This window comes from Gasterosteus aculeatus, chromosome 3 (assembly GCF_964276395.1).
Source record: "Gasterosteus aculeatus chromosome 3, fGasAcu3.hap1.1, whole genome shotgun sequence".
NCBI lineage: Eukaryota > Metazoa > Chordata > Actinopteri > Perciformes > Gasterosteidae > Gasterosteus > Gasterosteus aculeatus.
Window position 1 is genome coordinate 4,379,302 of NC_135690.1, and position 22,639 is coordinate 4,401,940.

Genomic DNA, 22,639 nt, shown 5'->3' on the forward strand with positions numbered 1-22,639 from the left:
CTTCTACGGGGATTCTCTTTAGTGGGATCAGTTTATAACAAAAGATAGTTAACATATAGATAAATTGATCCTGTCCAAAAATATATTTTTTATCCTAATTGGTAGTTATCTCCCAACATGGAAAAACTGAATGGGTTCAGTCCTTCATGAAATATGGGGCAGTGGTGCACTGCAGCCTGTTATTTACCGATTTCACAGGTGGAGAAATAACTGATAAATCTGGCAACACTTTTTTCCCCTTGAGCCATAAACACAAACTCAGACCCCTACTCTCAGAGACCTAAGTACAATTTATGAAACCTAAACTTGCCAAGTTTTCTATATTGATTTTCACTTTGACCAATCTTTCCTAGGATACAACATTGGTGGAATAATAATAAATATTCTTTATGGCTTCTCAAAAATGTTCACAAGTGTATCATTTCCCTTATGATAATAATCCCAAACTGCTGTTAAATCGAGTTTGACTGTTTTGATTGTAAAACATGTTGTAACGTTGTATATAGCAGACTACTAGAATCAGGGTTAGGGGGTTATATCGCACACGTACAAGGTGACCGACGGAAAAACACATCTTAAAATCATCTCCCGTGTTGAGGTGCCGTTACTGTCTCACACCAGCTGGATCCACGGGCTTCCAGAGTTTTAGACTAAGAGTCTTTAAGTTAACAAGCCATTAACCACTACAACATGTGCTAAAGTTTTACGGCTATGCAGAGAACCGAAACCGAACCTAAACAAATGACTTGAACCCTTGTCACTTAAGGTGCATCGAGGACTACAAGCGTGGTGCAGATGGGAGGTCGTGCCTGCCGCTGTCTGAGGCCTGCACTGAAGGGATAGACTGCGCTGAGGCGGTGGACATCCCCGCCAACCAGACTGTGTTCGGAGACCTATTTTACGGGTACAACAACCACAGCAAGGAGAGCACCTTGGGACAGATCCTCAAGGCCACATTCAGGTAAACACACAGGCTGTTTGTTAAGTGGAGCATGCCAGACGTTGTTGGGCCTTTTGAATCTCAGCAGGGGAACCGCTAGCACCCAAGCAAAAGGTATTCAGTCAACTGTCTTCCACAGCGACGCACGCGCTCTCAAATCTCATTCGGCCTCTATTCAGACCGCTACGGTGCATCGAATCGTAGCTGAACCCCTGATGCAACACTACTGTTATTGTTGATGGTGGTGTTGGTTTGTACAATGCAGTCCAACCTTTTAGACTCTGTGAGGCTGATGTGGTGTGAACCACACAAATGAGTAATTCAAGTAAATACTATTTATAAAGCACCTTAAGTTACAGTGTTAAGTGTCTTAGAAAACATTAGTACAACACAAAGTTCAAGAGTACAGTTATCACAAAACAAAAGAAGCATCATAGTTTGAAATAGGGTACATAACTGACACATGAAGTCAGCTGTGACTAGAAACACCTGAGGCAGTCTGCTGACCGGATTCTGTGGGGCAGACTTGAACGAAGTAAAACTAGCAGACCTTGTTCAGAGGTCCTGGTGTCAACAATAGCAGTTCACTAATGTATGTTGAGATTTAATTGAGGTGAAGTGACATCAAAACCGTGGTATGGTTAGAGTAAAATCAGGTCTTAGTCTTAAGAGTATTGGAAAAAAAGGAACTCTGTGACAGCGAGACCTATATCAGGCAAATACCAAAGAAAACTAAAATTCAACCACATTGGAGAGGCTTATAGAATGATTTGCAAGGGGTTTGACGTGGATGACAGAGTGCTTTGAGTGTGGTTAAGTATGGCTGTACGCATGTTGCAATCATTTCCACTGACCTCAGGAAGCCAGAAGGTCAGCGAAGTCATCTGCGGGGCAGGAATTGATTTCGGCCATGCGCAGATTATGCCAGCCGCCGGAATTTGATTCTCAAAAGCTCTGATCTCATTTGGAAGTGCGTGAGAATGTAAAGCGGCTTCTTTTGCAGATGAGGGGGTGGAAGAGGAAAGGGCACTCTTTTGGGAGGCATGGTTAATGCAAGGCCAAATTATAAGAGATGGCAGCAAATGATTTAAAACTGACCAGAAGCCAGTGTGCTCTAATTCAATTTAATTTAATTAGACCAGCATCATAAATGAACGCTGAAGATCCGTCGGGGGTTAAACCCAAAACACAAATGAAGTCACGGATAGAGCCCAAGGCAAGCTCTGTAGGTTTAGCTGTAAATGTGCTCTCAAGCAAACCGATCTGTATCTCATTGATGCATTCTGGAAGTCATAGATGTATCAGTTGATGGGAGTAACGGTTAAAGTGGCACCCCTCAAATTAGACCTGCTATAGGGAGTCCTGCTACGTCTGTGCGTCTGAGTTTTTCAACCTGCAGAAAATGACATATAGACATTTTAAATTAAACTCTAAACATTACAAACGTTACATATTTTGTGATCTACCATTCCTACGAAAGACACTATTGAGTGTCTTTACTGGTATGGCGGAGTTTTGACCGCACTTTCATCCAATCTACTTATTCCTCCCACATTCCATTAAATTTTATCCAAAGCGACTTCCAATAAGTGCACTCTTTCACTCTCATTGTTTCCTGCGAGACTGCAATACTGTGGACCAAAGATGTGTGCAGTTAAACTGACATCGTAGCTGTCAAATGACTTCTCGACCAAAAAAGCTTCAGCAAAGATGCTACTCGTAGCCTACAACAGGCATTGACTGAGTCACTTACTATTATGCAACTGAAACAGCACTGGAGCCTCTATCCTCCCATATCCTCTTTAGATGTTCTGTTTGCCCTTGATTCAAAGCAAGCGAGGGGGGTGGGGGGCAGTAAGGAAACCTTTATGCAATGTTCACTGGCACTTCTACAAAAGCCCCTTCCCCGCTGCTCTGGAGTGGCACAAAGCATCTGTCTCCATCATTCAAGGATGATAAAAAGTCCCATTTCAATATTGTGCAACCATCAGACCATAGGTTTGTTGTTGTTACCATCATGGCTACCGAAACATACTTTACTTTTACTTTTTTTCATTCTTCTCATCCTGCCACCTCACTCAACCCAATCTTTTTGCACAGGACACTTAAAACAACTCTTGGTGAAATTGCCGTACCCGGGCCCCACGACGTAGCTCCCCACAACCTATCCGACCGCCTAGGTGGCTCAACTTACAATCCTATCGCAGTTGGTGACGTGGTCCTTGCTAGTGACTTGCCTTTTCAGCGTTGGGTTGACTGATTAACTGCACCCTCTTGCGCTTTTGGTTGCAAAAAAAGCAGGTGACGACTAAAAACCATGACAAAGAAAGTCAAAGCTTTGGAACAGCAGTCCACCAACCAATTGGGAATGTCACCGTGGCGACGGTCTGTGATGCTAACGTGCTAATGCACATCCGCAGTCCGTGCACTGACTCCCCCATCTGCTGGACAGCCGAACCTTCCAAGCCATGTCCCATTAGACCTCTGTCACACACAGCCACAGAGGTGGTTTGAATCTGCACCCGGCACATCTTCCTCATGTTTCATCGTCCAGCCCTGGCAGCCCCAAAATGCCTCACGTGTTAAGATTACGCCACGTCCTCCCTGAGCTCCCCCTCCTGCTTCACACAAAGACTGCACGGCTTCTTCATTTGATTTGAAAATTTCAAATTCCAGCCATGTCATTGTCGTTGTAGGCCTAGCGCTCAGGGAGCACAAAGCAACACATTCAATTACATTACAGGTCATTTGGCTGACGCTTTTATCCAAAGCGACTTACACTTTTAACCCATGGCTCTTACATTGTGGGACATTGTGGGAGCAATTAGGTGTTAGGTGTCTTCCTCAGGGACACTTTGACATGGGGCAGCCGGGACTCGAACTACCAACCTTGTGGTTCCCAGCACACCCTCTCTACCTCCTGCGCCACAACAACCCGAGCGCCGGTGGCCCGGGAAGGGGGGGTCGTATCACTGAGACATCTCGGGAGCACTGATCTGGATTCAGATTACTGAGCTTGGTGATGGGTTCTAACTTCCTGTCTCGATGGGAGCCAGAGGACTCCAGTAATGAGATGTTAAAAGGTAACCTCCTCATTACTCCTTACACCGTCGCCCCTTCTCCTCCTTTCTATTCCTCTCTCACGCGACAAGCTCGGAGCAGTTTTAATGAATATTTTAGGGCCCTTTGTTCTCTTCTGGATCAATGAATAAGACCACCTGACAACCCCTCCCCCCAAACTACTTGCGGGCATTTTTTTTAATCTCTTCCTTTTTTTGGCTCAGCTCAGTTTAAAGAATCACCTCAGCCACTCAGGAGGAATACCATCATTGACTCAGTTAATTAAAATATGAAATGTGTCCTATGGGAAGGGTTGAGGAGGGGTCGTTGACGGCCCTGATTGTTACCGGTCGCATTATCAGGTGAATCGCCATTAAAAACAGAAACAAGAGATGGGGGTTGTTCATCAAAACAACCCCCGTCCTCTTGCTTTGTCTCGTTCCAATGCACCACATGGCGCCTCCCCTCGGCTCCCCGTACAACTTCTGGCAGTTCAACAAAAGTGCCTTGAACTTTCCTCTCTGTAAATCCATTTTCGCGCCAGCTGGTTGTTAAATATCACATGTCGTCGTCCGACAGATCATGAAAACTGTTTTAGTAGGGCATTATCTGACGCAGATAAAATTATAAATTGTATGAAAAGGTCCTGATATTTTTTCCTCAAATTCCCCCCAAAAGCAAACTTTGTTTTTCATTGTTTTCATTGTCACAAAAACCCTTTTAGTGCAAGTTGATGATGGAAATAAATTACACTATTGCTTACTCAGATAATTTTGTGTAAGCACAAAAAAAATACACCCTATAACATACAAAAACATTTTATAGGAGTGCAGTGATCAGACCGGATGTAAACACGTTTAGTCTACAACTAGCTTTCTATCAAATTAAAAGATAGATATGGAATATACAACATTTGTAGATGAACATTTAAGTGTTTGACATCATTTTGCAATGCATTCAGAATTGCAACCGAACAGTACAACGCCACTTTTTTCCCTATTTTAAATAAAGAAATATAGTCCTAAAATTGTTGCCGATCCCATGTGTTACCGGTACTGTGAACTTTCTTCACTTGACTGGTCCCTGCCCTCCCCTATGTGCTCCAAACGTCTAGTAACGGGCTGCCAAACTGGGGCAGTGTGGTTGTGTGTGACCGATCCTAGAGCGCTCCCAAAGAACAGAAAGACTGTATTGCCTTTGGAGATCCTTTTTTCTGAACCCATCCACCTCTCCTTCCACCCTGTGTGATCGTTTGTAATCTTTACTTCTTCCATCATGACTTAGAATAAGATATGAAACAGTTTTGTGGAAAACCTACAACTGGGCCACTTTTCTTTTTTGCTTGAAATGCTGGATGAGACCAACCTGACCGGGTTTGAGCCGCCATAATTCCCCCACAGCCACAAAGCGGCTTAAGGGTGATTCTGCATCAATTGGTCTGCTACCTTTGGGAACTGAAATGAGTTTGTTTGAACACGGTTCCACAGAGATTTCTCGTACCGATTCGGGCGTACGTGGTGCGTTATAAATCTGACCAAAAGAGTGGTCACATTTATAACGCATACTTGTGTTTGTGGGCACAGGGTTTTTTGTCATTCATCTACACAGTTTTATGCTTTCGTAGCCCCTGGAGATGCAGATTTGTCCCACTATCATGTCTTACTCCTTCACACCCTGTTTACACCCACGGCATGACATACAATGTCAGTTTAATGAAGAAGAAGAAGACATTTGATTGCCAATTGCTATTTTATACATACAGTAAATAGTTCTCTGCATTTAACCCAGCATTGGGCTCCCGGGGAGCATTTGGGATTAAGGCGTCTTGCTCAGGGACACTTTGACATGGGACATGGAGCAGTCGGGATTCGAACCGCCAACCCTGCTGTTCCCGGCGCACCCTCTCTACTCCATGCGCCACGGCCACCCCAATATGCAGTTATTTGGAATCGTAAATAATGTATCATATTCATCTATTCCCTTTAAAGCCCCAGTCCAGGACAAACTGCAAGGATCAAATATTAGTATTATGCGTAGAACTGTGAGTTCAACCTCTTTAATTTGTTGTTAACTTTTTAGTGGTTGTATTTTAAAATAATTTCCTAGTATAATGCTTTTATTTAAGAAAAAAATTGGCCTTTTGCATTTAAAAATGATTACTATTGACTCATAACAATCCGTCTACGGCTCCTCACAGGAGATAAACAAAGACATATTGTCATCATCTTTAGTCCTGATTTATCTTTAGTCCTGAGTCATTCCATTGTGGAACCATGGCATTGAGACAAAGTGTGATGCAGGGAACCAAGTGAGTTCAACAAAGAGTCACTCGCAGCTACGAGGACACCACCTCTCTGACGAAAAGAGTCACGTCGTGCTAGAACCAACATGAAAAATGGGGTGCTTTATGCGAGACAATGTCTCTTCCATATGCCGCCCAATCTGCCATAATTGTTGCTATGTATTGATTTCCCCTTCATGACGTGCCAGAAAGCATTACTTTACACTGATGAGAAGCACATTTATCCACCTATGATCATTCTCTATCCTTCCAGCCTGCATTTGTACTCCATCATTTACCCCCGGTATGTCAACACAACATCTTTGCAGAAAACATGTTACTGGATATTCCATGCAAGTAAAGGCCAAAGGGAAGTTTCAAAATGTCATCCTCACTTCACTTCAACAAGGCATCCAACACGGCCACAGCACACAATCATTATATAGGAGCATGGCTTTCTAAAGCATCCATGAGGTTGTTCATGTGTTTTTGGTAAAAGAGATTGTTTACTCCATCATGTATTTATCAAGAACAAAAAGGAGCTGAAAGTGATCGCAGCATATGCTGAAAATGTAAATCCCTATTGTTACGCCATTGTCTATTTTCCTCCAATTCATCATTGTTCATCTTTGTTTGTTTCTTTCTATCCATCTGTCTTGCCTCATTGGGTCTTCTTATTGTTCCCCCCTTCTTTACGCCCGGATGACTGAGTGCTTCTGTCTCTGACCAGAACCTCCCATTCTCTCCCATCCCTTGACAACAGGCAGAAGAACTTTGCCCGCGGCATCGAGCAGCAGCTCCCAGATGGCATGGTGGTGGCATCGGTGCCAACGGAGGTCCAGTGTCACGAGGAGTTGTCGGACCCCGTTCCCGACCCAGAATACCTCACTGGTAGGAAACCATATTTCACGGTTCACTGTGCGATATTGCCTCATAGTAGGCCTGTTGTAGATCTTTATTACTCAAACAAAAAGAAAGAAAGTCAACATCAGCGTTCTTAATAACCATACGGAATGCTTCTTGAGTAGCCCAAGGTTTTTCCCATTCATTCTGAAATATTAGCCATCATTTATAATGGCTGTTTGCTATGGGGAGGCAGACGGTGGTGCAGCCAACTACATCTATCTGGGCGCCAGTGAAGATATCCTACTGGGTTAACAATAACTGAGACCATGACCCAGGACCCGGTTCTCACTGGGTACTGGAAAATGTTTTACAAGGAAGGAACAAAAGAACATAACACTGGCTGGGGCGTGTTTGATGCTGAAAGAAGTGACTTGACACCTGAGAAAACAGGTTTATAACCTGTTACTTTACCGCTAGTTAGCCATAACTCTGGGTTTTACTTTATCTAAACAATAAATATCACAGTTAATTTGAAGTAATGGTCTCTTTGAGTCGATCATTATCCTTTGATCTAATTGAGATGGGGAGGGGGGGGTGGGGGTCTCGATCATCATGACCACATTTTATGAACATATTGTCAAGCTTTCCTTTTTTAACAAAAAATCATTTAGCATTTTTACATGCTTTACAAGATGATGATGATGGGATAAAGTTTGACGTTTTGTCTGGGCTTTATTCCTCTTGACTGGTGAGTCAGAAGAAACAGCATCACGCTGTGGTTTCAGCTTTCCAAAAAGATGTTGTCAGGAACAAAGCTTGCTGTCTATAAACTCGTAAATTACTGAATGATAGAAATTGAAATCAATTTACATATCTGTTTCTCTCAGAGATGGTAAAAGGTACTACTATAATAACGCAGTGACAGTACCAATGCTAACACCGTCTGGTACGCTGCAGCCACAGCCAAGGACAAGGGCAGGCTGCAGCGGGTCATCCGCTCTGCAGAGAGGGTGATCGGCTGCAATCTGCCGTCCCTGCAGGACTTGTTCGCTTCCAGGTCTCTGAAGCGAGCTAAAAAGATCGCGGCCGACCCCTCCCACCCCGGACATAAACTGTTTGTGCCCCTTCCATCTGGCAGGAGGCTGAGGTCCATCAGGACTAAGACCTCCCGCCACACGAACAGTTTCTTCCCGTCGGCAGTCGGGCTCATCAACAGAGCCCGGTCCCCCACTGCCTGACTATAACACTCCACCGGTCACTCCCCCTCATACTGCACACGTCACTTTAACTGCAATTCATCACTTTGTCACTTGTCACTTTGTCTCTTGTCTGTTACTTGTTCGTTAGTGCACTTTATGCTTAATATTTTTCTTTTTAACTTTTTAATATTTAAATTTTTTAAACTTTATTCCCTTGTTTTATACTAACCCATAGCCTTAGCCTCATTCTACTAACACATTGCATTAGCATTTCATTCCACTTTATTTTATTACTTGTGCACTGTTGTCTTGTCTGTCTACTGTCGCACACTAACCGCCAAGACAAATTCCTTGTATGTTTGACATATTTTGGCTAATAAATGTTTCCTGATTCCTGATTCCTGACATAGATCTGATAGAAAATACCAGCAATTGTGTCCAAATGTTTGTAATGAATTAACTGCCATACAAAGATGAATATTTGTCACATTTGGTGATCTTTGAATAATGTTTTTATTGTTACACGTGAACCGTGAGCCAATGGTTCAACTTTTGGAACTCTGCAATGCAAACAATCACTGACTGAAGATATTGCTTCTTTATAAACATCAGTCCACGGTGAATATATAGAGGATCATTTATTATTCTGTTGGAGGGTTACCCAGAGCTTTACTATCATTTCCATGGACTGTTATATATGCATCAAGTCAAAACTAGCAGTATAGCCACCGGGGGGGATTCCAGTTGAAGGAAGTGTATTATTGTTATTTGTACAGTTTAGTCAGCGGGGCTTCCTGCTAAATTGCATCAACTTTATCGTCATTGCCATCGCAGCACACACCAAATTCTATTGTCTGTTTTGTGAAAAAGACAATAACAATTGCATATTCACAGCCAGCCCGCAGTTACCTGAGGCCCTGCTCTATATATACACACACACACAGCCTTTGTTGTGTCTCTGTCAGTGCGGCTCACAGGGAGCTCACCATCATACTCAATAATGAATGTGAAGAGAAAGTAGAACATTAGCAGCATGTATTTTTTTCTTTTCATTCCCAACCGGTGTGTGCGTGTGTTTGTGCGTGCACCGCCACTGTCAAGATTCATTAGCTGGGGGCAGTCGGGAGCCATCTCGCCGCTGTCTTCATTACCAGAGCAGCACATGGCAGCAGTGTTTGAACAGCATGCAGCCATCGAGCTGTTTCAGAAGGCCAACGATTTGTATCCATCTGTCTGGACGACTTATTATCCTCTGAGCTTGACCTCTCACTGCTGAGCCGTGCTTTTACAGTCCTGGCCCCTAAATGTTTGCAATTATACGGCACAATCACAGAAAAACAACGTCGTATGCAGTCGTTGGATGGGAATTCAAATATATAAATAAAAGGTCCACAAACAACCACCTAAGGACGGTAAAGAGCAGGCATCTGTAATTGAGAGGATTTCCTCCCCCGCTCTGCCTGGATCAGTGGTAACCTTTGCTTCTTGTCCGGAGTGTGGTGGAAACACTACAATAGAAATGCCTCATCTTGCTGCGGCCTGCTGACCAGGCCCAGTTCCCAAGCCCCCGTGTGACTGCCTCAGAGTGCGAGGCGGCTTTATCGCTTGTTGCTGATATGACACCAGAGCGGATTCAAGGCCGGTCAAGGTGGTGGTGTCCACCTCCACCAACTTCCTCTTTATTGGAAGTAACATATATCCCAACTCTTTTCATTCTAAATGGAACCTCAGCTGGTCACATCCTTGTCCCCCGCCCCCCCTTTCCTCCATGCGCATCTCAAACCTTTTTATTCAACCCAACACACCCCTTCTCCTCACTGTGGCGGGGGCCTTCTGCTGCAAATAGAGTAATATCATTCATTTAAATATATTTTTGAAGCGTCCAGCAGGGTGCCACATCACGGCACACAGAGAACTGGAAGCAGTGCGGTTTTCACTCTGGTTCACTGACCACAGAAAATGAGCCGATGCTGGAGGGGGGGATTGGAAGGGGGCCAAATAAGTGGGCAAGGGGGGCAGGTGGAAATATGAGACACACATGATACAGAAAGCTGAAGTGGACCAGCAGTTATTCAAAAAGCTGTTGAAACATTACAGAACACAAAAGCAATGATAATACAGAACACATTCTTTTTATTGTTTCTCTAGCTGATGAAGCAGCAACATTCTCTTTTTTGTTTTGATTTCCCTTGACTGCTGTACTGCTATACATTTTGTTAAAAGTTTTTGTTTTAGTTTTAGTAGTGTATGTGTGTGTATGTATGTCGGTATATATGTATATACATAGACAAGTTGAATGTGCAAGTGTTGGGAAAATGTATAGGCTCAATTTAAGTCCCTCATCAGTCCAATCAATCAAATTATATTTCTTTAAAATGTGCCTGCAGAGAGAGACAGTATGTCTGTGGGACAGTCAATGCGCGGCTGCAGCATGTGGTGTTCACGTAATGTTGCGGCTCCAGAAGGTCTTGTGAATAAATTATTTTTGTCTTCAGCATCGGTAGCCCTCGTACAAGACGTCATTGCAATGTGTTTTTGCCAAACTTGCTTCAGGGAACCAAAAAGCCTGATCTATGAAATCTTATCCTGAAAATTATCCGGCTATCTCAGTTAGCCACGTACGAGGAACGGGGCCCTGGCCTAAACCTGTGTGTTGAAGAAATTAGTTGCACCATCATGATGTAAAAGACATTTCGTAATTTAAAAACATTTTGTGGTAGTCGTAGTAGTAGTGGTAGTCTCCTTATTCAGCGTTCCCTTTACCACTACACGCATTTAGCAGAATACATTGGCTGAAATTGAATATAAGATGTACAAGTATGTTCTCTTAGGGTTGATCTGAAAATAATAATTGTTTTATACCAACCAAACAAAACAGGTTGTCCTCTGGGAGCTGGTGTAGCTATGTTTCTACAGTAGCCCAGAGCGGACAAAGCAGATATATTCAGCTTGAATGGCTACCCAGCAACAATTCTTTTTCCATATAGCCACCAGTTTAAGACTTTTGTAAGTTAAAACCACAACAAAAAGATGTTTTTTCTCGGCAAATAAAAGCTTACATTTCTGACAATGGTACTGTTATGGCGACGTGAAAGAACGGAATCCCCGCAAGCTCTTGACAATTTGAGATATTTCTCAATAAACTGACAATGTTCCCAACGCCCTGTCAGAAAATGATGTAAGTGTCATATAAATGCCTCATGAAAGCTGACAGGCATTCACTGCACTCAGCGTTCGGTGCTTCAGGCATTGCAAATGTGTTACGTAGTCGAGTTCATGTTCTGACCAAACGCCATGGGCTAAAATAAATAACGGCCTATAAGAAAATGGAGTCATGTACAATGGCATTATATCCCTTCACTGTCTTTCAGTCTATGTTGTTATTCCATCACTGGTTATTTTGCAGGTGCAATTTTATTGTCTTTGATTGTCATTTAAATCAGTGGTCCCCAACCTTTTTTACCTCACGGACCGACGGGGGGGTAGTAGTCGTGCGCTCTGTGTTCGCTGAAACTGCCGTGCACGGTAAAAGTACAAGAAAGATGCCTGGTGACGCGTGGGGAATATGTCAGAGGGACGAGCGCACATAATTAAGAGAAAATCCGGTCATTTTTTCAAAATAAAACATTTTTCAGAAGAAAAAAAAAAGCCTTCTGTGGTGCGGCCCGCGGCCCGGTACTAAACGGTCCCCAACCCCGGTGGTTGGGGACCACTGATTTAAATGACAAAAAATACACTTTGTCATATCAGTACTTGCAAACAGTGCTTAACGCAGAGTAAACATTGGCATAAGTGGACTGTTCCAACATTCAGAAAAAAGTCTGTTATAATTCAAGAAGAATGTCGTATATAAGGTCATGTATACCCTTCCCCGCTACCGTAAGGACTTTTTCTATCTTTCCCTTCTCTTCCCAAATAATTATTAACTGGAGAAGGTGAATGATGATTGTGTGCTGCACAACTGTGAACCATTGTTTTTTGCATATATCAAGGTCGGGGAAGAAATATGTCATGTTAATGACAAATCAATGACAGTTGGGTAACTCACCCTGTGCTAAGAAAAGTCCCGCCCATCAATGTAGATTGGCCAATCTGTGTGTAACAACGGTCCGCTGGGTGAAAGTCCCTTTTTAAGCCACGCCATCGACCCCAACCTTGTCTCTATGACGACTTTGTCGCTCTTTACACTAGGTCTTGTGACACTGCTGTGTACACTTTACTTTACTACCTTTTTATTTTTTTTACCTTGTTATTTTTTCCGCTCTTTAGTCATACCAACTGAACTGGGATGGAACTATTTCCTGTTGTGTACAAACTTTGTGAAAGCCAGTTGGCAGAGTGAACTGGTACTGATCTCGCCCGCCCCGCCTCCCCCGCACAGATACATTACAATCATTAGGTTGTACAGGGCAGTGACAATCTCACTTATTAGCTCTTTAAAACAGATGGCCAGTCCCACTCTGATTGAATTTATTCTCATAAACCGTTTCCATCTCTCTGCCGTGTAAAGGCGGGAGGGAAGTAAACTTGTCTCGCCCTATCTTGGCCGGGGAAAGCGGTGGCAGTATCCACTTAAAGCCACGTGGGGCATCTTCTCTCTTTACTGCACCTGTTCTCTTGGCCTCCACTTTCCTGCCGAGCACACACACGCATGCAACCATCTTGCTCTCCTGCCCCAGTCTGGTGGCTCGCCGCCCACCCTACACTTTTCTGCTGGCAGGCCATCAGCATTACCGCTGTGCCTGCAGTTAATACCGAGGCTCAGGTAATTGTCCGTGGGGTAGACGGTCGTGGCGGCTGGCAGAGGGACGTCCGTTGAGCGCACGCCACGCCTTCTTTCCCCGTCGATTGGACCAGGTGCGGTTGCCGTGGTCAGTGTATTTGTCACAACGTCAGCACTCCTTGTTTCACAGAGCCTCCGCTGGCCCTTGCAAGAGGGGTGAAATCATTCATCTTCCTATTCATCTTTGGGCTTGGAAGCCATTCATCACGAGGGGCCGGAGACCTCCATCAATTATTCCGCCGGGAGAAAGAGTGAGGAGAAGGGAAGCTTGTGAAAGGCAAATACATCTTGATTTAATTGGAAAGCAAGTATGCTCAAGGGCTGCTAAGCAGATTTCCCTTAAGACGGAGCTCAAGAGATAACGGAGTGAAAGACGGACGGCCGACAAAAGAACTACAAAAGGAGAGGTCCTAACAAGCAAATGAAGGACACGCAGAGCACTAGCAGAGCACTAACAGAGACACACACACACGGGTCATATCAGTGTCACTATTAATGAACACACAAAGAAGGATTCAATAATGTACCTTGGGATTCATACATCTCTCCTAAAAGATATTTTTTTCAATTCACTAATTTTCAATTTTTTATTTTTTGTGTAAACAAATAAGTTAGTACAAAGAAGTAAGCTTTGCAAATATTTGTCATGCATATACGACTTAAAGTAACGTGTACACAATGTCTTCAAAGATTTTCCATTAAAAACGTATTTGGATTTTGTTAGATTTACCCCACTAAACATTGGACGTCGCGTAGACGTGCAGATCATGTCTATATTGGGTCCGTCGGTCCATGACCAATTCTGGACATCTATCCGACGTCCATACTAGGTCCACTATTTGGACGTCCAACCATGACCCTTACGTTCAAAATTTGACCTTACTATTAATTTTTGTGGACGTCATCTGGACGTCAATGACAGGCTGTTTATTTACAAATATTGTTGCATCAACATGATGTTTCATGATATGAATAGGCTATATTATTCATAAACATGATTTAATATGCGCATGCCTGTTTATTTATTCAGTGGGCCAAAACCTACTGAACAATACTAATAATAAAAAAGTTTAATTTTATTAAATTAATAAATACATTTGAAGTAGCCGAGAGGGGGGGCGATGGCCACTGATCTCAAAATAACTAACAACAGCAGAAAAGTCACAGCCGAGGACGGGCTTTGGATTTCAACCAAAGATTTAAAAACCAGTTAACGTCACTCTGATTGGCTGAAGCAACACATCATGTAAACGCCACTCGGTCAAGGCAACACGCCAGACATTTGGCACGAAGTATTGAATTTCCTCTAAATTGAAGGTAAGTTCGATAAGCCTAGTGAATTCTATGTCCATGCGTATTTATGTTTAGCCCTATATCGTAGCGAATGGCCAAGCATGCCTTAACGACACACATTTTTATTTTGCGTTAGCTAAACAAAAGGAAATTAACTGGTACAGAAAACATGTCCCCTACCCTCTTAGTTATAGAAGTAGTATAAAACGTCTAAAATTAGTCTAAATTTGACGTTGAAAAGACGTCTACAACGACCACATTTGTACTATAAATAGCCCTTATATGGAGGTCCCACGGACTTGAACATTAGACGTGCAGTAGACGTCAAAAAAAGACGTCACCTGGCGTTACAAAACAACCCCTTCAGTGGACCAAAATTGGACGTCCAAAATGACCTAGAAAAGACGTCACTCTGACGTCACATTGCGCAGTGGGACATGTATACCGTGATTTGTTTTTGTGATTATTATCACTCACACATTATCACATGTCACCTTCATTTTCAAGAAATGTCTCTTGAAGACTATATCAAAACTTTATTAATTAATTAAAAACTAATTTATTTAAAACAAGCAATGTTTGTGTCCACATCACAAACACACATGTGAAGCATATTTCTTTATATGTTGATTTAACACAAGAGCGGGGGAGGTTTATAGATTTTGGGAGGAGATGTATCAATGTGTTGTGACACATACTTCCAGTTTGGATTACTTCAAGTACCCTGACCCACAGGTTACTAATTTGATGATAAAATTAATTATTCAATTTCTATCTCAGTTATTGCTTCATTAACATACCTGGAGCTGTGCTGCACTGTAATAATTCCTATATCCCACTGGATGTTATTCTACGTTTCACATCCGGTTACGCTGTTTTAGTGACTGACAGTAACAAGCTAACAAACTAACACACAACATTAATAGATAAAAGATGCTAGCTACACCTTCCATTGTGATACATCCCCAAGTTGCTGGAACAGAATTTACTAAATATACATCATGCTGTATTGAAGAAGACTAGAAACCAGAGATTGAGATGATACATTTCTGTTCACAATGTTTACTGAGGTAATATAATCAGACTTCCTTTTGCCAATCGACCTGCCAGCCGCTTCACTCTGCACAACCGCAGACTCCATATAGCTGATCCGATGTTTCCTTTAACATTTATTTGATAAAGATAGATAGATCAGAGGCCCAAGTTATCCCTGCAGATCGTAAGCTCGTCGCGTCCACCAAAGTTCTCAACAGTTTTTTTTTGTTTGTTTATATTGTCTTTGTCTTGTTTTTATTGTCTTTCTTTCCACGGCTCATTCTTTCAAGTTTTCTCTCAAGGCAGTTTTCTTTCAAATTATTTATTATTATTTTCAAAGTCCTTTGCTCACTGGCTCTGAACACAAATCAAACCATGAGTCACAGGAGAGGAGCGTTTGGGGAGGGGAGGGGGAGGAGGCATCAGTGTGGGCTTGGGAAGGGCGTTATCATGTATCCCAACCAATGAGATAATTTGCAGGCAGGCTCTGGACTGCTGCAGTGCTTAGATGAAGCAAAACAGAGATGATGGTGCAGAAATGGAGAAAGGTAGCAAACAGTCACGTGGACATTTTCATTTTAAATCTCTTCCAGACGGCAGAGTTGAGAGAACCAAAGGTGTTAACACACCTTCAAGGATGCAGGTTTTTTTCTAAAGGCATGCACGCACAGTCGTGTCGACGCACTTGTTTGCGGAGATCTCCCTCCATGAATTGGAGGCCATCCATGCGTCCTTATAGTCCCAATGACGGGTTGTATAAGTCATATACAATATACATACACATACATATACAATTGTCATATTTATGGATTTCTTCCGACAAAAGCTCTTCAATCTGATTCATTCTCTCGTAAAAAATCTTCGTTTTAATAATGGCGGTATTGTGCTATGAAACCGGAAATGTGAGACCCCGGAAAGGATGTAGTTAGCAGACCAATCACAGCCTTGCGGGCTGCAAGAGGCTTGCGTAGCTTTTGACGCTAGTCTATAAAAATGGGTCAACGCACGCAAGCGTGCAAGGAGGGGTGAGAAGGCACGCAAGTGACACGCAAGGGGCTCTTGCCTCAGCGTGTCCTTGCGTCTCTTTGAAAACGCATAGTTAGTTTTGGACCACTTCCCCTCACACAACAGGGACATGTGCTGAGCATAGATCATCAATGGGTAGTTATAGTATTGATAGATATATAGATTGGTAATGCTGCTCCCTGATAAAAGAAAGATGTTTCGGCTGGTACCTGTTCAGATTTAGGAAATGGTACTTTACCTGTTCATGTCATGTTTGTGGGGTGTGATTTGCTTTCCTATAACAAAATGGATAAAAGGTTAATGTGGGTTTAGTTTGATTTTATTAATGTTTAAGTTGAGATTTAAAATAAATATTTTTTTGAAAAGGTACTGTGTGAAGGGAATACTGAAAAGCACCTTATTTGTTTAAAGTGAGCAATACACTACCTTTAAATTTTAGAATATGCAGTTATTAGTAGTTTCAAAGTCTTCCATCCAAAATTTGGAGGGTCATGTTTAATCTATCACCCCGTCCGTCCCCTCAACGGGAGGGGAGTTTTCGTGTGCAATTTCATCACAGGAGCGTCTTATCACTGTTTTTCCTTCCTGTGATTGTCAGCGCTCTGTGTGTATCTTTTTGCGTTTGTGTTCGAGATATTCCATCACGCATCCCCCATGAAATGTGAAAAAAATTGCCTATATATATGTGTATATATATATATATATATATATACACATACACACAGGAGCTAAAATGTATGAAATCACTGTTGAATGAACCTTTTCTATTCAAATTTGACTTGACATTTATGCTGAAAGGTTAAGACACGAAGTTTGAATGCCAATTGTTCCAAACTCTTATCCTTTAATAATAAATGCTTATTGGTCCAGGTTCTGGAGTGATGAATATAATAGCAATCAGTGCATTTTTATGTTCACCTTGATAGGATTTGAATTGATTTGAATTGATCACACGCTCTCTTTGTCTCGACTTCGGCCGAAGCAGGGCTGAGTAGTTGCCATCAAGGTCGTCCTCTGTGTCTCCGGATTCCCCTAGGCTGGTCTGCCCCCACCCACTCCTCCCCCACGGCCTCGCCACCCACTCCCCCCGATCGCGAGCCTTAAGATATGTCAGCGCTGCGATGGCACATAATCTATATTTCATAAGGCCTTGTTATAATTGGTGGCAGCGATGGAAGGTCATGTCGTCGGGGGGGGGGGCTCGTCTTTCTCCAACAGCGGCCCCCACCTCGAGGAGTGAATTGAACAGGATGAGCTCGATGAGGCAGTGGTGTCACCCCCTTTCTTTTCTTTCTTTCTGTAAGATGTAGCAGAGACGCAAAGTGTGCTGCCGGAGCAGAGCAATTATTTAGCGCGCTTTGAAAAACGCACGGGGCAATCATTTATTCACTGAGACGCACTCCGGAGAGGGAGTTTTGGGGAGTGGTGACGAATTGAAAGTAAAATAATTTAGTTTAATAAAGTTTTTATTCAGTTGAAAATATATTATTTATTTTCGTACCCAAGAGGCCTCTAAAATAAAAACGGTTAAAAACTTTTAACTGGTGTCTGATCATTTACTTGTAGAGCAGCAGAGAAGCGTCTTTTTCATTGGATGTGCTTTTGATGTCGAAAAGAGGACGAGCTCACTGCAACAATTCTCCAGCTTCCACTTCAACATTATGAATTTATTTTGTTAAATTAATTCTTTAAAAACAAAGAAACACAGCTCGGGCAGTCTTACAGCTCCTCCCTCGATTCTGAAGCGGCTTAAATTAGAGTAATTGACATGGATCTTAATTTTTAAACAATATCACCAAAGCTGTGGGATATTCTCATAAATGTATCATTCAAAACATAGAGGGATGATTTGAGTTCACTGGTGGTTCATATTGAGTGATGTTTCTTTCATTTTCCTGACCCTTTTCTTGATGTCAGTTTATACGTTACTCATCTTTAATCCCATTATCTTCCAAAATCGGAGATTCCCTCACATAATCACATCATACTAATGGGCCAGAGTCAGTTTGTATGTCACAGTATTTCATTTGGTACACGAGAAACAGCTTATGGTTCCATTGAACTGAGCCAATTATATATCCTGATGCTCCTTTGATTGAAGTTTTGATAATTAATGGGTGAGATAGTCAGCATGATCACACAAGCAGGTCTATATACAATTAATTTTAACATTCAATCAACTTTATTATCACATTTTGGCAACCACTAATGTAGCACTTTCAGAACCAGCATCAATTAGAGAGATAAATATTTAATGACTGACACCGTTTATTACAGAATAATAATGTGGCTGTATGGTAACTACTCCACTAATATGCATTTTTACAGAGTCATCTCAAAGAACAACACCTAACACAAACGACGTGGTTGATCCGAGCTGGGTTCAATGACAGGTCTGTGTTTAGCAGCATGAGCCTGTAAGAGCAGCTGGGAATCTCCCAGTAGATAGGATTGTAATCTGCTCCGGCTGGTGGAAGCCGGAAACCTCAACATGCGCTCCAAATCAAAGTAATGCAATGCTGTATTCCTTTTGTGCAATGGCAATATTACAATGCTTTTACAGTACATTGGAATGTCTTTGTTTGTAATTCACAAGGCGCACTGCCCGTGTTTGCACAGTACCAAGCTGCCTGCTGAATAGTTGGGTTCCGAGCTTCTCCTCGAGGCAGTAATAATGCCGTTAACAAGCATCTGTCATGTGAATGTAGTCAAAGTCATATTTCCTGTCACTTTTTAGTTGTTGCAGCCAATATGTGATACTGGCGTTCTTCCCGGCGGTTAGTACGAGGAATCATGAAGTCTTCTTCTTTTGAGAGATCTTTTTTTTATACACAATAAATATAGGAATGATCGGCAGCGCGCTCAGCACTTATTCCGGGCAGATGGAGGATAAACGATGAAATATGGTGACCGTCCTGTGCGGAGCGAGACTCTTTATCAACAGCCCGGTCTGAGTTGTTCATCTTCAGAGGTTGCTGAAGGGCAGCCACCGTGCAGCCATCATTTCACTGGCTCTGGGCCCCCCATCCCCAAACCCACTCCCTCCCACCCTCCCGGGGGGAACTAGACATAAACCGTTAATGCTGACATAGTCGCTTCTTTAGCTTTTTGTATGTTTCTTCAGCACAGTTGCACATGAACATACACACTTTGTTTCACGCCCGAGCTTCCTTGCCGAGGGGGGGTGGGAGGGTGCAAGAGGGCAACACCTGTCACTTCACTCATACTGGACTTGTTTCCTTTCTGCTTTAGCGGTCTCCCTGGGACTCCTCCACCTAAGTGCTCCTCGGCCTCCCACCCCCCTTCTCTCTCTGAGTGTTTGTCAGCGTGTTGACGATGTTGTTTGCATTCAACTGACTCCCTCATGACCGAGTGCTCATAATTGAACATGGTCCACGGATGTGGGACTTCTGACGTTGTTTAAAGCATTAGAGAGAATATGGAGGGAAATATGCAGTTGTGTGCTCATATTTAATCAATCGCAATATTTAGAAGAAGGTATTTTGTGGTAAATTCAATTTTTTATTTGATACCTGAAAAATTTAGAAATTTTAGATAAATGTTTTAGAAATGTTAACTCTAGGCTGCTTTTGACCTTCTCTCATTAAAGAACTGCATGTTGAGGTACCTTCCAGCCTCAAGCATGGTTACTGCCTATCATCTTTTTAGCAAAGGGATCTCACCTGCCACGGCGCCAAACCAAGTTTCCTGACTGCAACTTATCGAGGAGAAAGGCGCCTGTCAACAGACATCTCAACACCTGGCACGCCAGAGAAAAGCTCCTCTGTGGTCTATGCAGCAGCTTTACCGTTAAAGTAATGCATGTGGATTCGTAGGTATCTAAATTAGTATTTTACTTCTGATAATTAAGGTCAGTTTATGTGTTTGAGTTCTTGCTCCTCTCCCTCTTGTCCGTTCATGATATCGGCTCACTTGCACATTTGCTCTCTCCATCCGACTGGTTCTACAAGGTTTGGAAATTCTTTCATTATCACATCAAATACATGATACAAAAAAAAATCTCCAGCATTTATCTTATCATTCAATTTTCAAAGTGTGTGTTCACTGGCTAAAGCGGCATGCAAATAGAAGACCATAAGTATTAATGTATTACTTTAAAATATCATGTAAATGGTATTTTTTCTGTTGTACCATTAAAGCTCAAACAGTTCAGCGTTATGTCTGTCTGTTTCTGCCATTTATAGCATCTTGGCTTCTCGCTATTAGAAATAGCTTGTGGTGTGAACGCATGTTTTCAGCTGCAACTAAAAGTGTAACATTGTGTTAAGATTCAAATTTCGAATGACTACCCTCAGCTTTAATCCTCTTGTATAGGAAGTTTTATTTCTATATTTATTAGTTTTATTCCATGGCGCTGATTAATTGTGTGGAAGCGATTTCCCACTTTAAAATGTCAGTTAATTAGCTGACATGGTTGTATGGGATAATTAATTCAGATGGGGTCCACAATATGTTACAGGGGGGTGGAAGGGGCGAAGGGGTGGGTGGTAGACGCAGACCTGCCTGGTTTTGTAGCCTCCAGGAGGCATGTTGTGGACCCAACGAGTGCTCTTCTTTTTGAGAGAGACTTAGGCTGCAGTGCCCACTCGAGTGTTAGAGCATCTCTATGCAGGCCGGGTGAATAAGAACCCCCGCCATCCACCACGGAGCAAGTCTCTTTATCAAAGAGCACTGTGTGTGTGTGCGTGTGTGTGCGTGTGTGTGCGTGTGTCTCTTCAGAGGTAGGGCAACGGCATCTAGAGCCCATCACGTGAACCACTTTTGTCTTGTGCTCCCACACACATAAGGCAGGCGCCGCTGAAGCTGACTGAGAGACGCCCACGTTCTCTTGGGTCATATAGTATGTACACCTGTATTTGTAGTCTCTATTTTATTTTATTCCCTTTGGGTTTCATCAGGCTATATCTGTTTTTTTTCTGTATGCCAGAGCGCATCAAATTGTGTAACAGTGTGTCATGTGCACATGATTTATACTTTTTTTTTTAAATGTATATATTTATTTTCTGTAGCTATTCTGAGACTGAGGAGTCACACACAAATATTGTTCTTGGTCATTATCAAAAACTAAAGCCTTCATGTAGAAAACACGATGCAGAACATACATGCCGTCTCTTGACAGGCATGAACTCAACTTTAAGTGGAACCTTGTGCCCTTTGTAGCACATGTACAACATTACATGTCTATATAGTACTTTCAAATTCTACTATATTTTTTCAGCGATATAGCACAGTATCAAAGATACGTGGACAAAACTCTGGATAAGAAAAGTTTAATGAAAAAAAGTAAAATTTTCAGATTTAACAGAACATCTTACATTTAGTATATTCAGTTAGTGTAAGTTATTGTTTAACATCACAACTTCGTTCTTAGTTGCTTTTTATAGAGAGCAAATTCATCAGCCTGCTTTTTTTTCCTTATTATATTTATTAAGTTATTCATTTTGTGACAGCTTTAGCTGTTTGTACTTAAAGAGTTGGGAGGAACAATGTATTGCAATATGCTTCTATTGTTTTAAGCCCTTTGCCATTACAAACATGCATAGAATAAAATCACGTCTGCTGGGACGAGTAAGTTGAATTCTGGAACAACTCAATTTGTTCGTTTCTGGTGAGACTCAAATAAATGCACTTGAGGTGAAGAACATTTGAGGTATCTTCCAGCGAGTCAGTTAGATTTAAACAGTCAGAAGTTAAATCAATCATCTGAAACTACTCGCACAACGTTGTTCCATTAAAGAGAAAAAAATAATAATATTTAATGAATGAAAATACTTAGGGAAAATATTTATTATAGTCAGTTTAACTACTATATCTTAAAGCGACAATATACTCTCTAATCTAAACAGTTATGATAAAGTTTTATGAAATTCAACAGCGCAAAGCATAAATTAGACATGTTGGGTATTGATTTGAGTGTTTAAAGTGAGATCATTTGAATAAGGCTACTCTGGTTCATGAAATGCCTCAGTGGTTCTGGCTAAAGTGGGTCGGCTGGGTTCAGAATGCCTTTATTCATTTCTTTTAATTTAGTCATACCAGTTGAGCATGTATGATTTCAAATTGTAATTAGGTATGCACAAAGGTGTAAATGAAAGCAAACTGCGGTGTCTGTTCAACACATGCGTAAGGAGAGGGATTATTTATAAAGACGGGAG

The 22,639-nt window shown here is 42.1% G+C and overlaps 1 protein-coding gene across 5 annotated transcripts in view; it reads left to right on the plus strand.

Annotated features, from left to right (window-relative positions):
* Positions 1–22,639, plus strand: part of astn1 (astrotactin 1) — a 306,692-nt gene that overhangs the window by 148,086 nt on the left and 135,967 nt on the right. For all 5 annotated transcript variants that reach the window (XM_040170931.2, XM_040170935.2, XM_040170929.2 and 2 more), the window contains 2 exons: positions 767–961; positions 7,045–7,172. In XM_040170931.2, the coding sequence (XP_040026865.2) occupies positions 767–961; positions 7,045–7,172 (323 nt within the window). The remainder of the gene's footprint in view (positions 1–766; positions 962–7,044; positions 7,173–22,639) is intronic.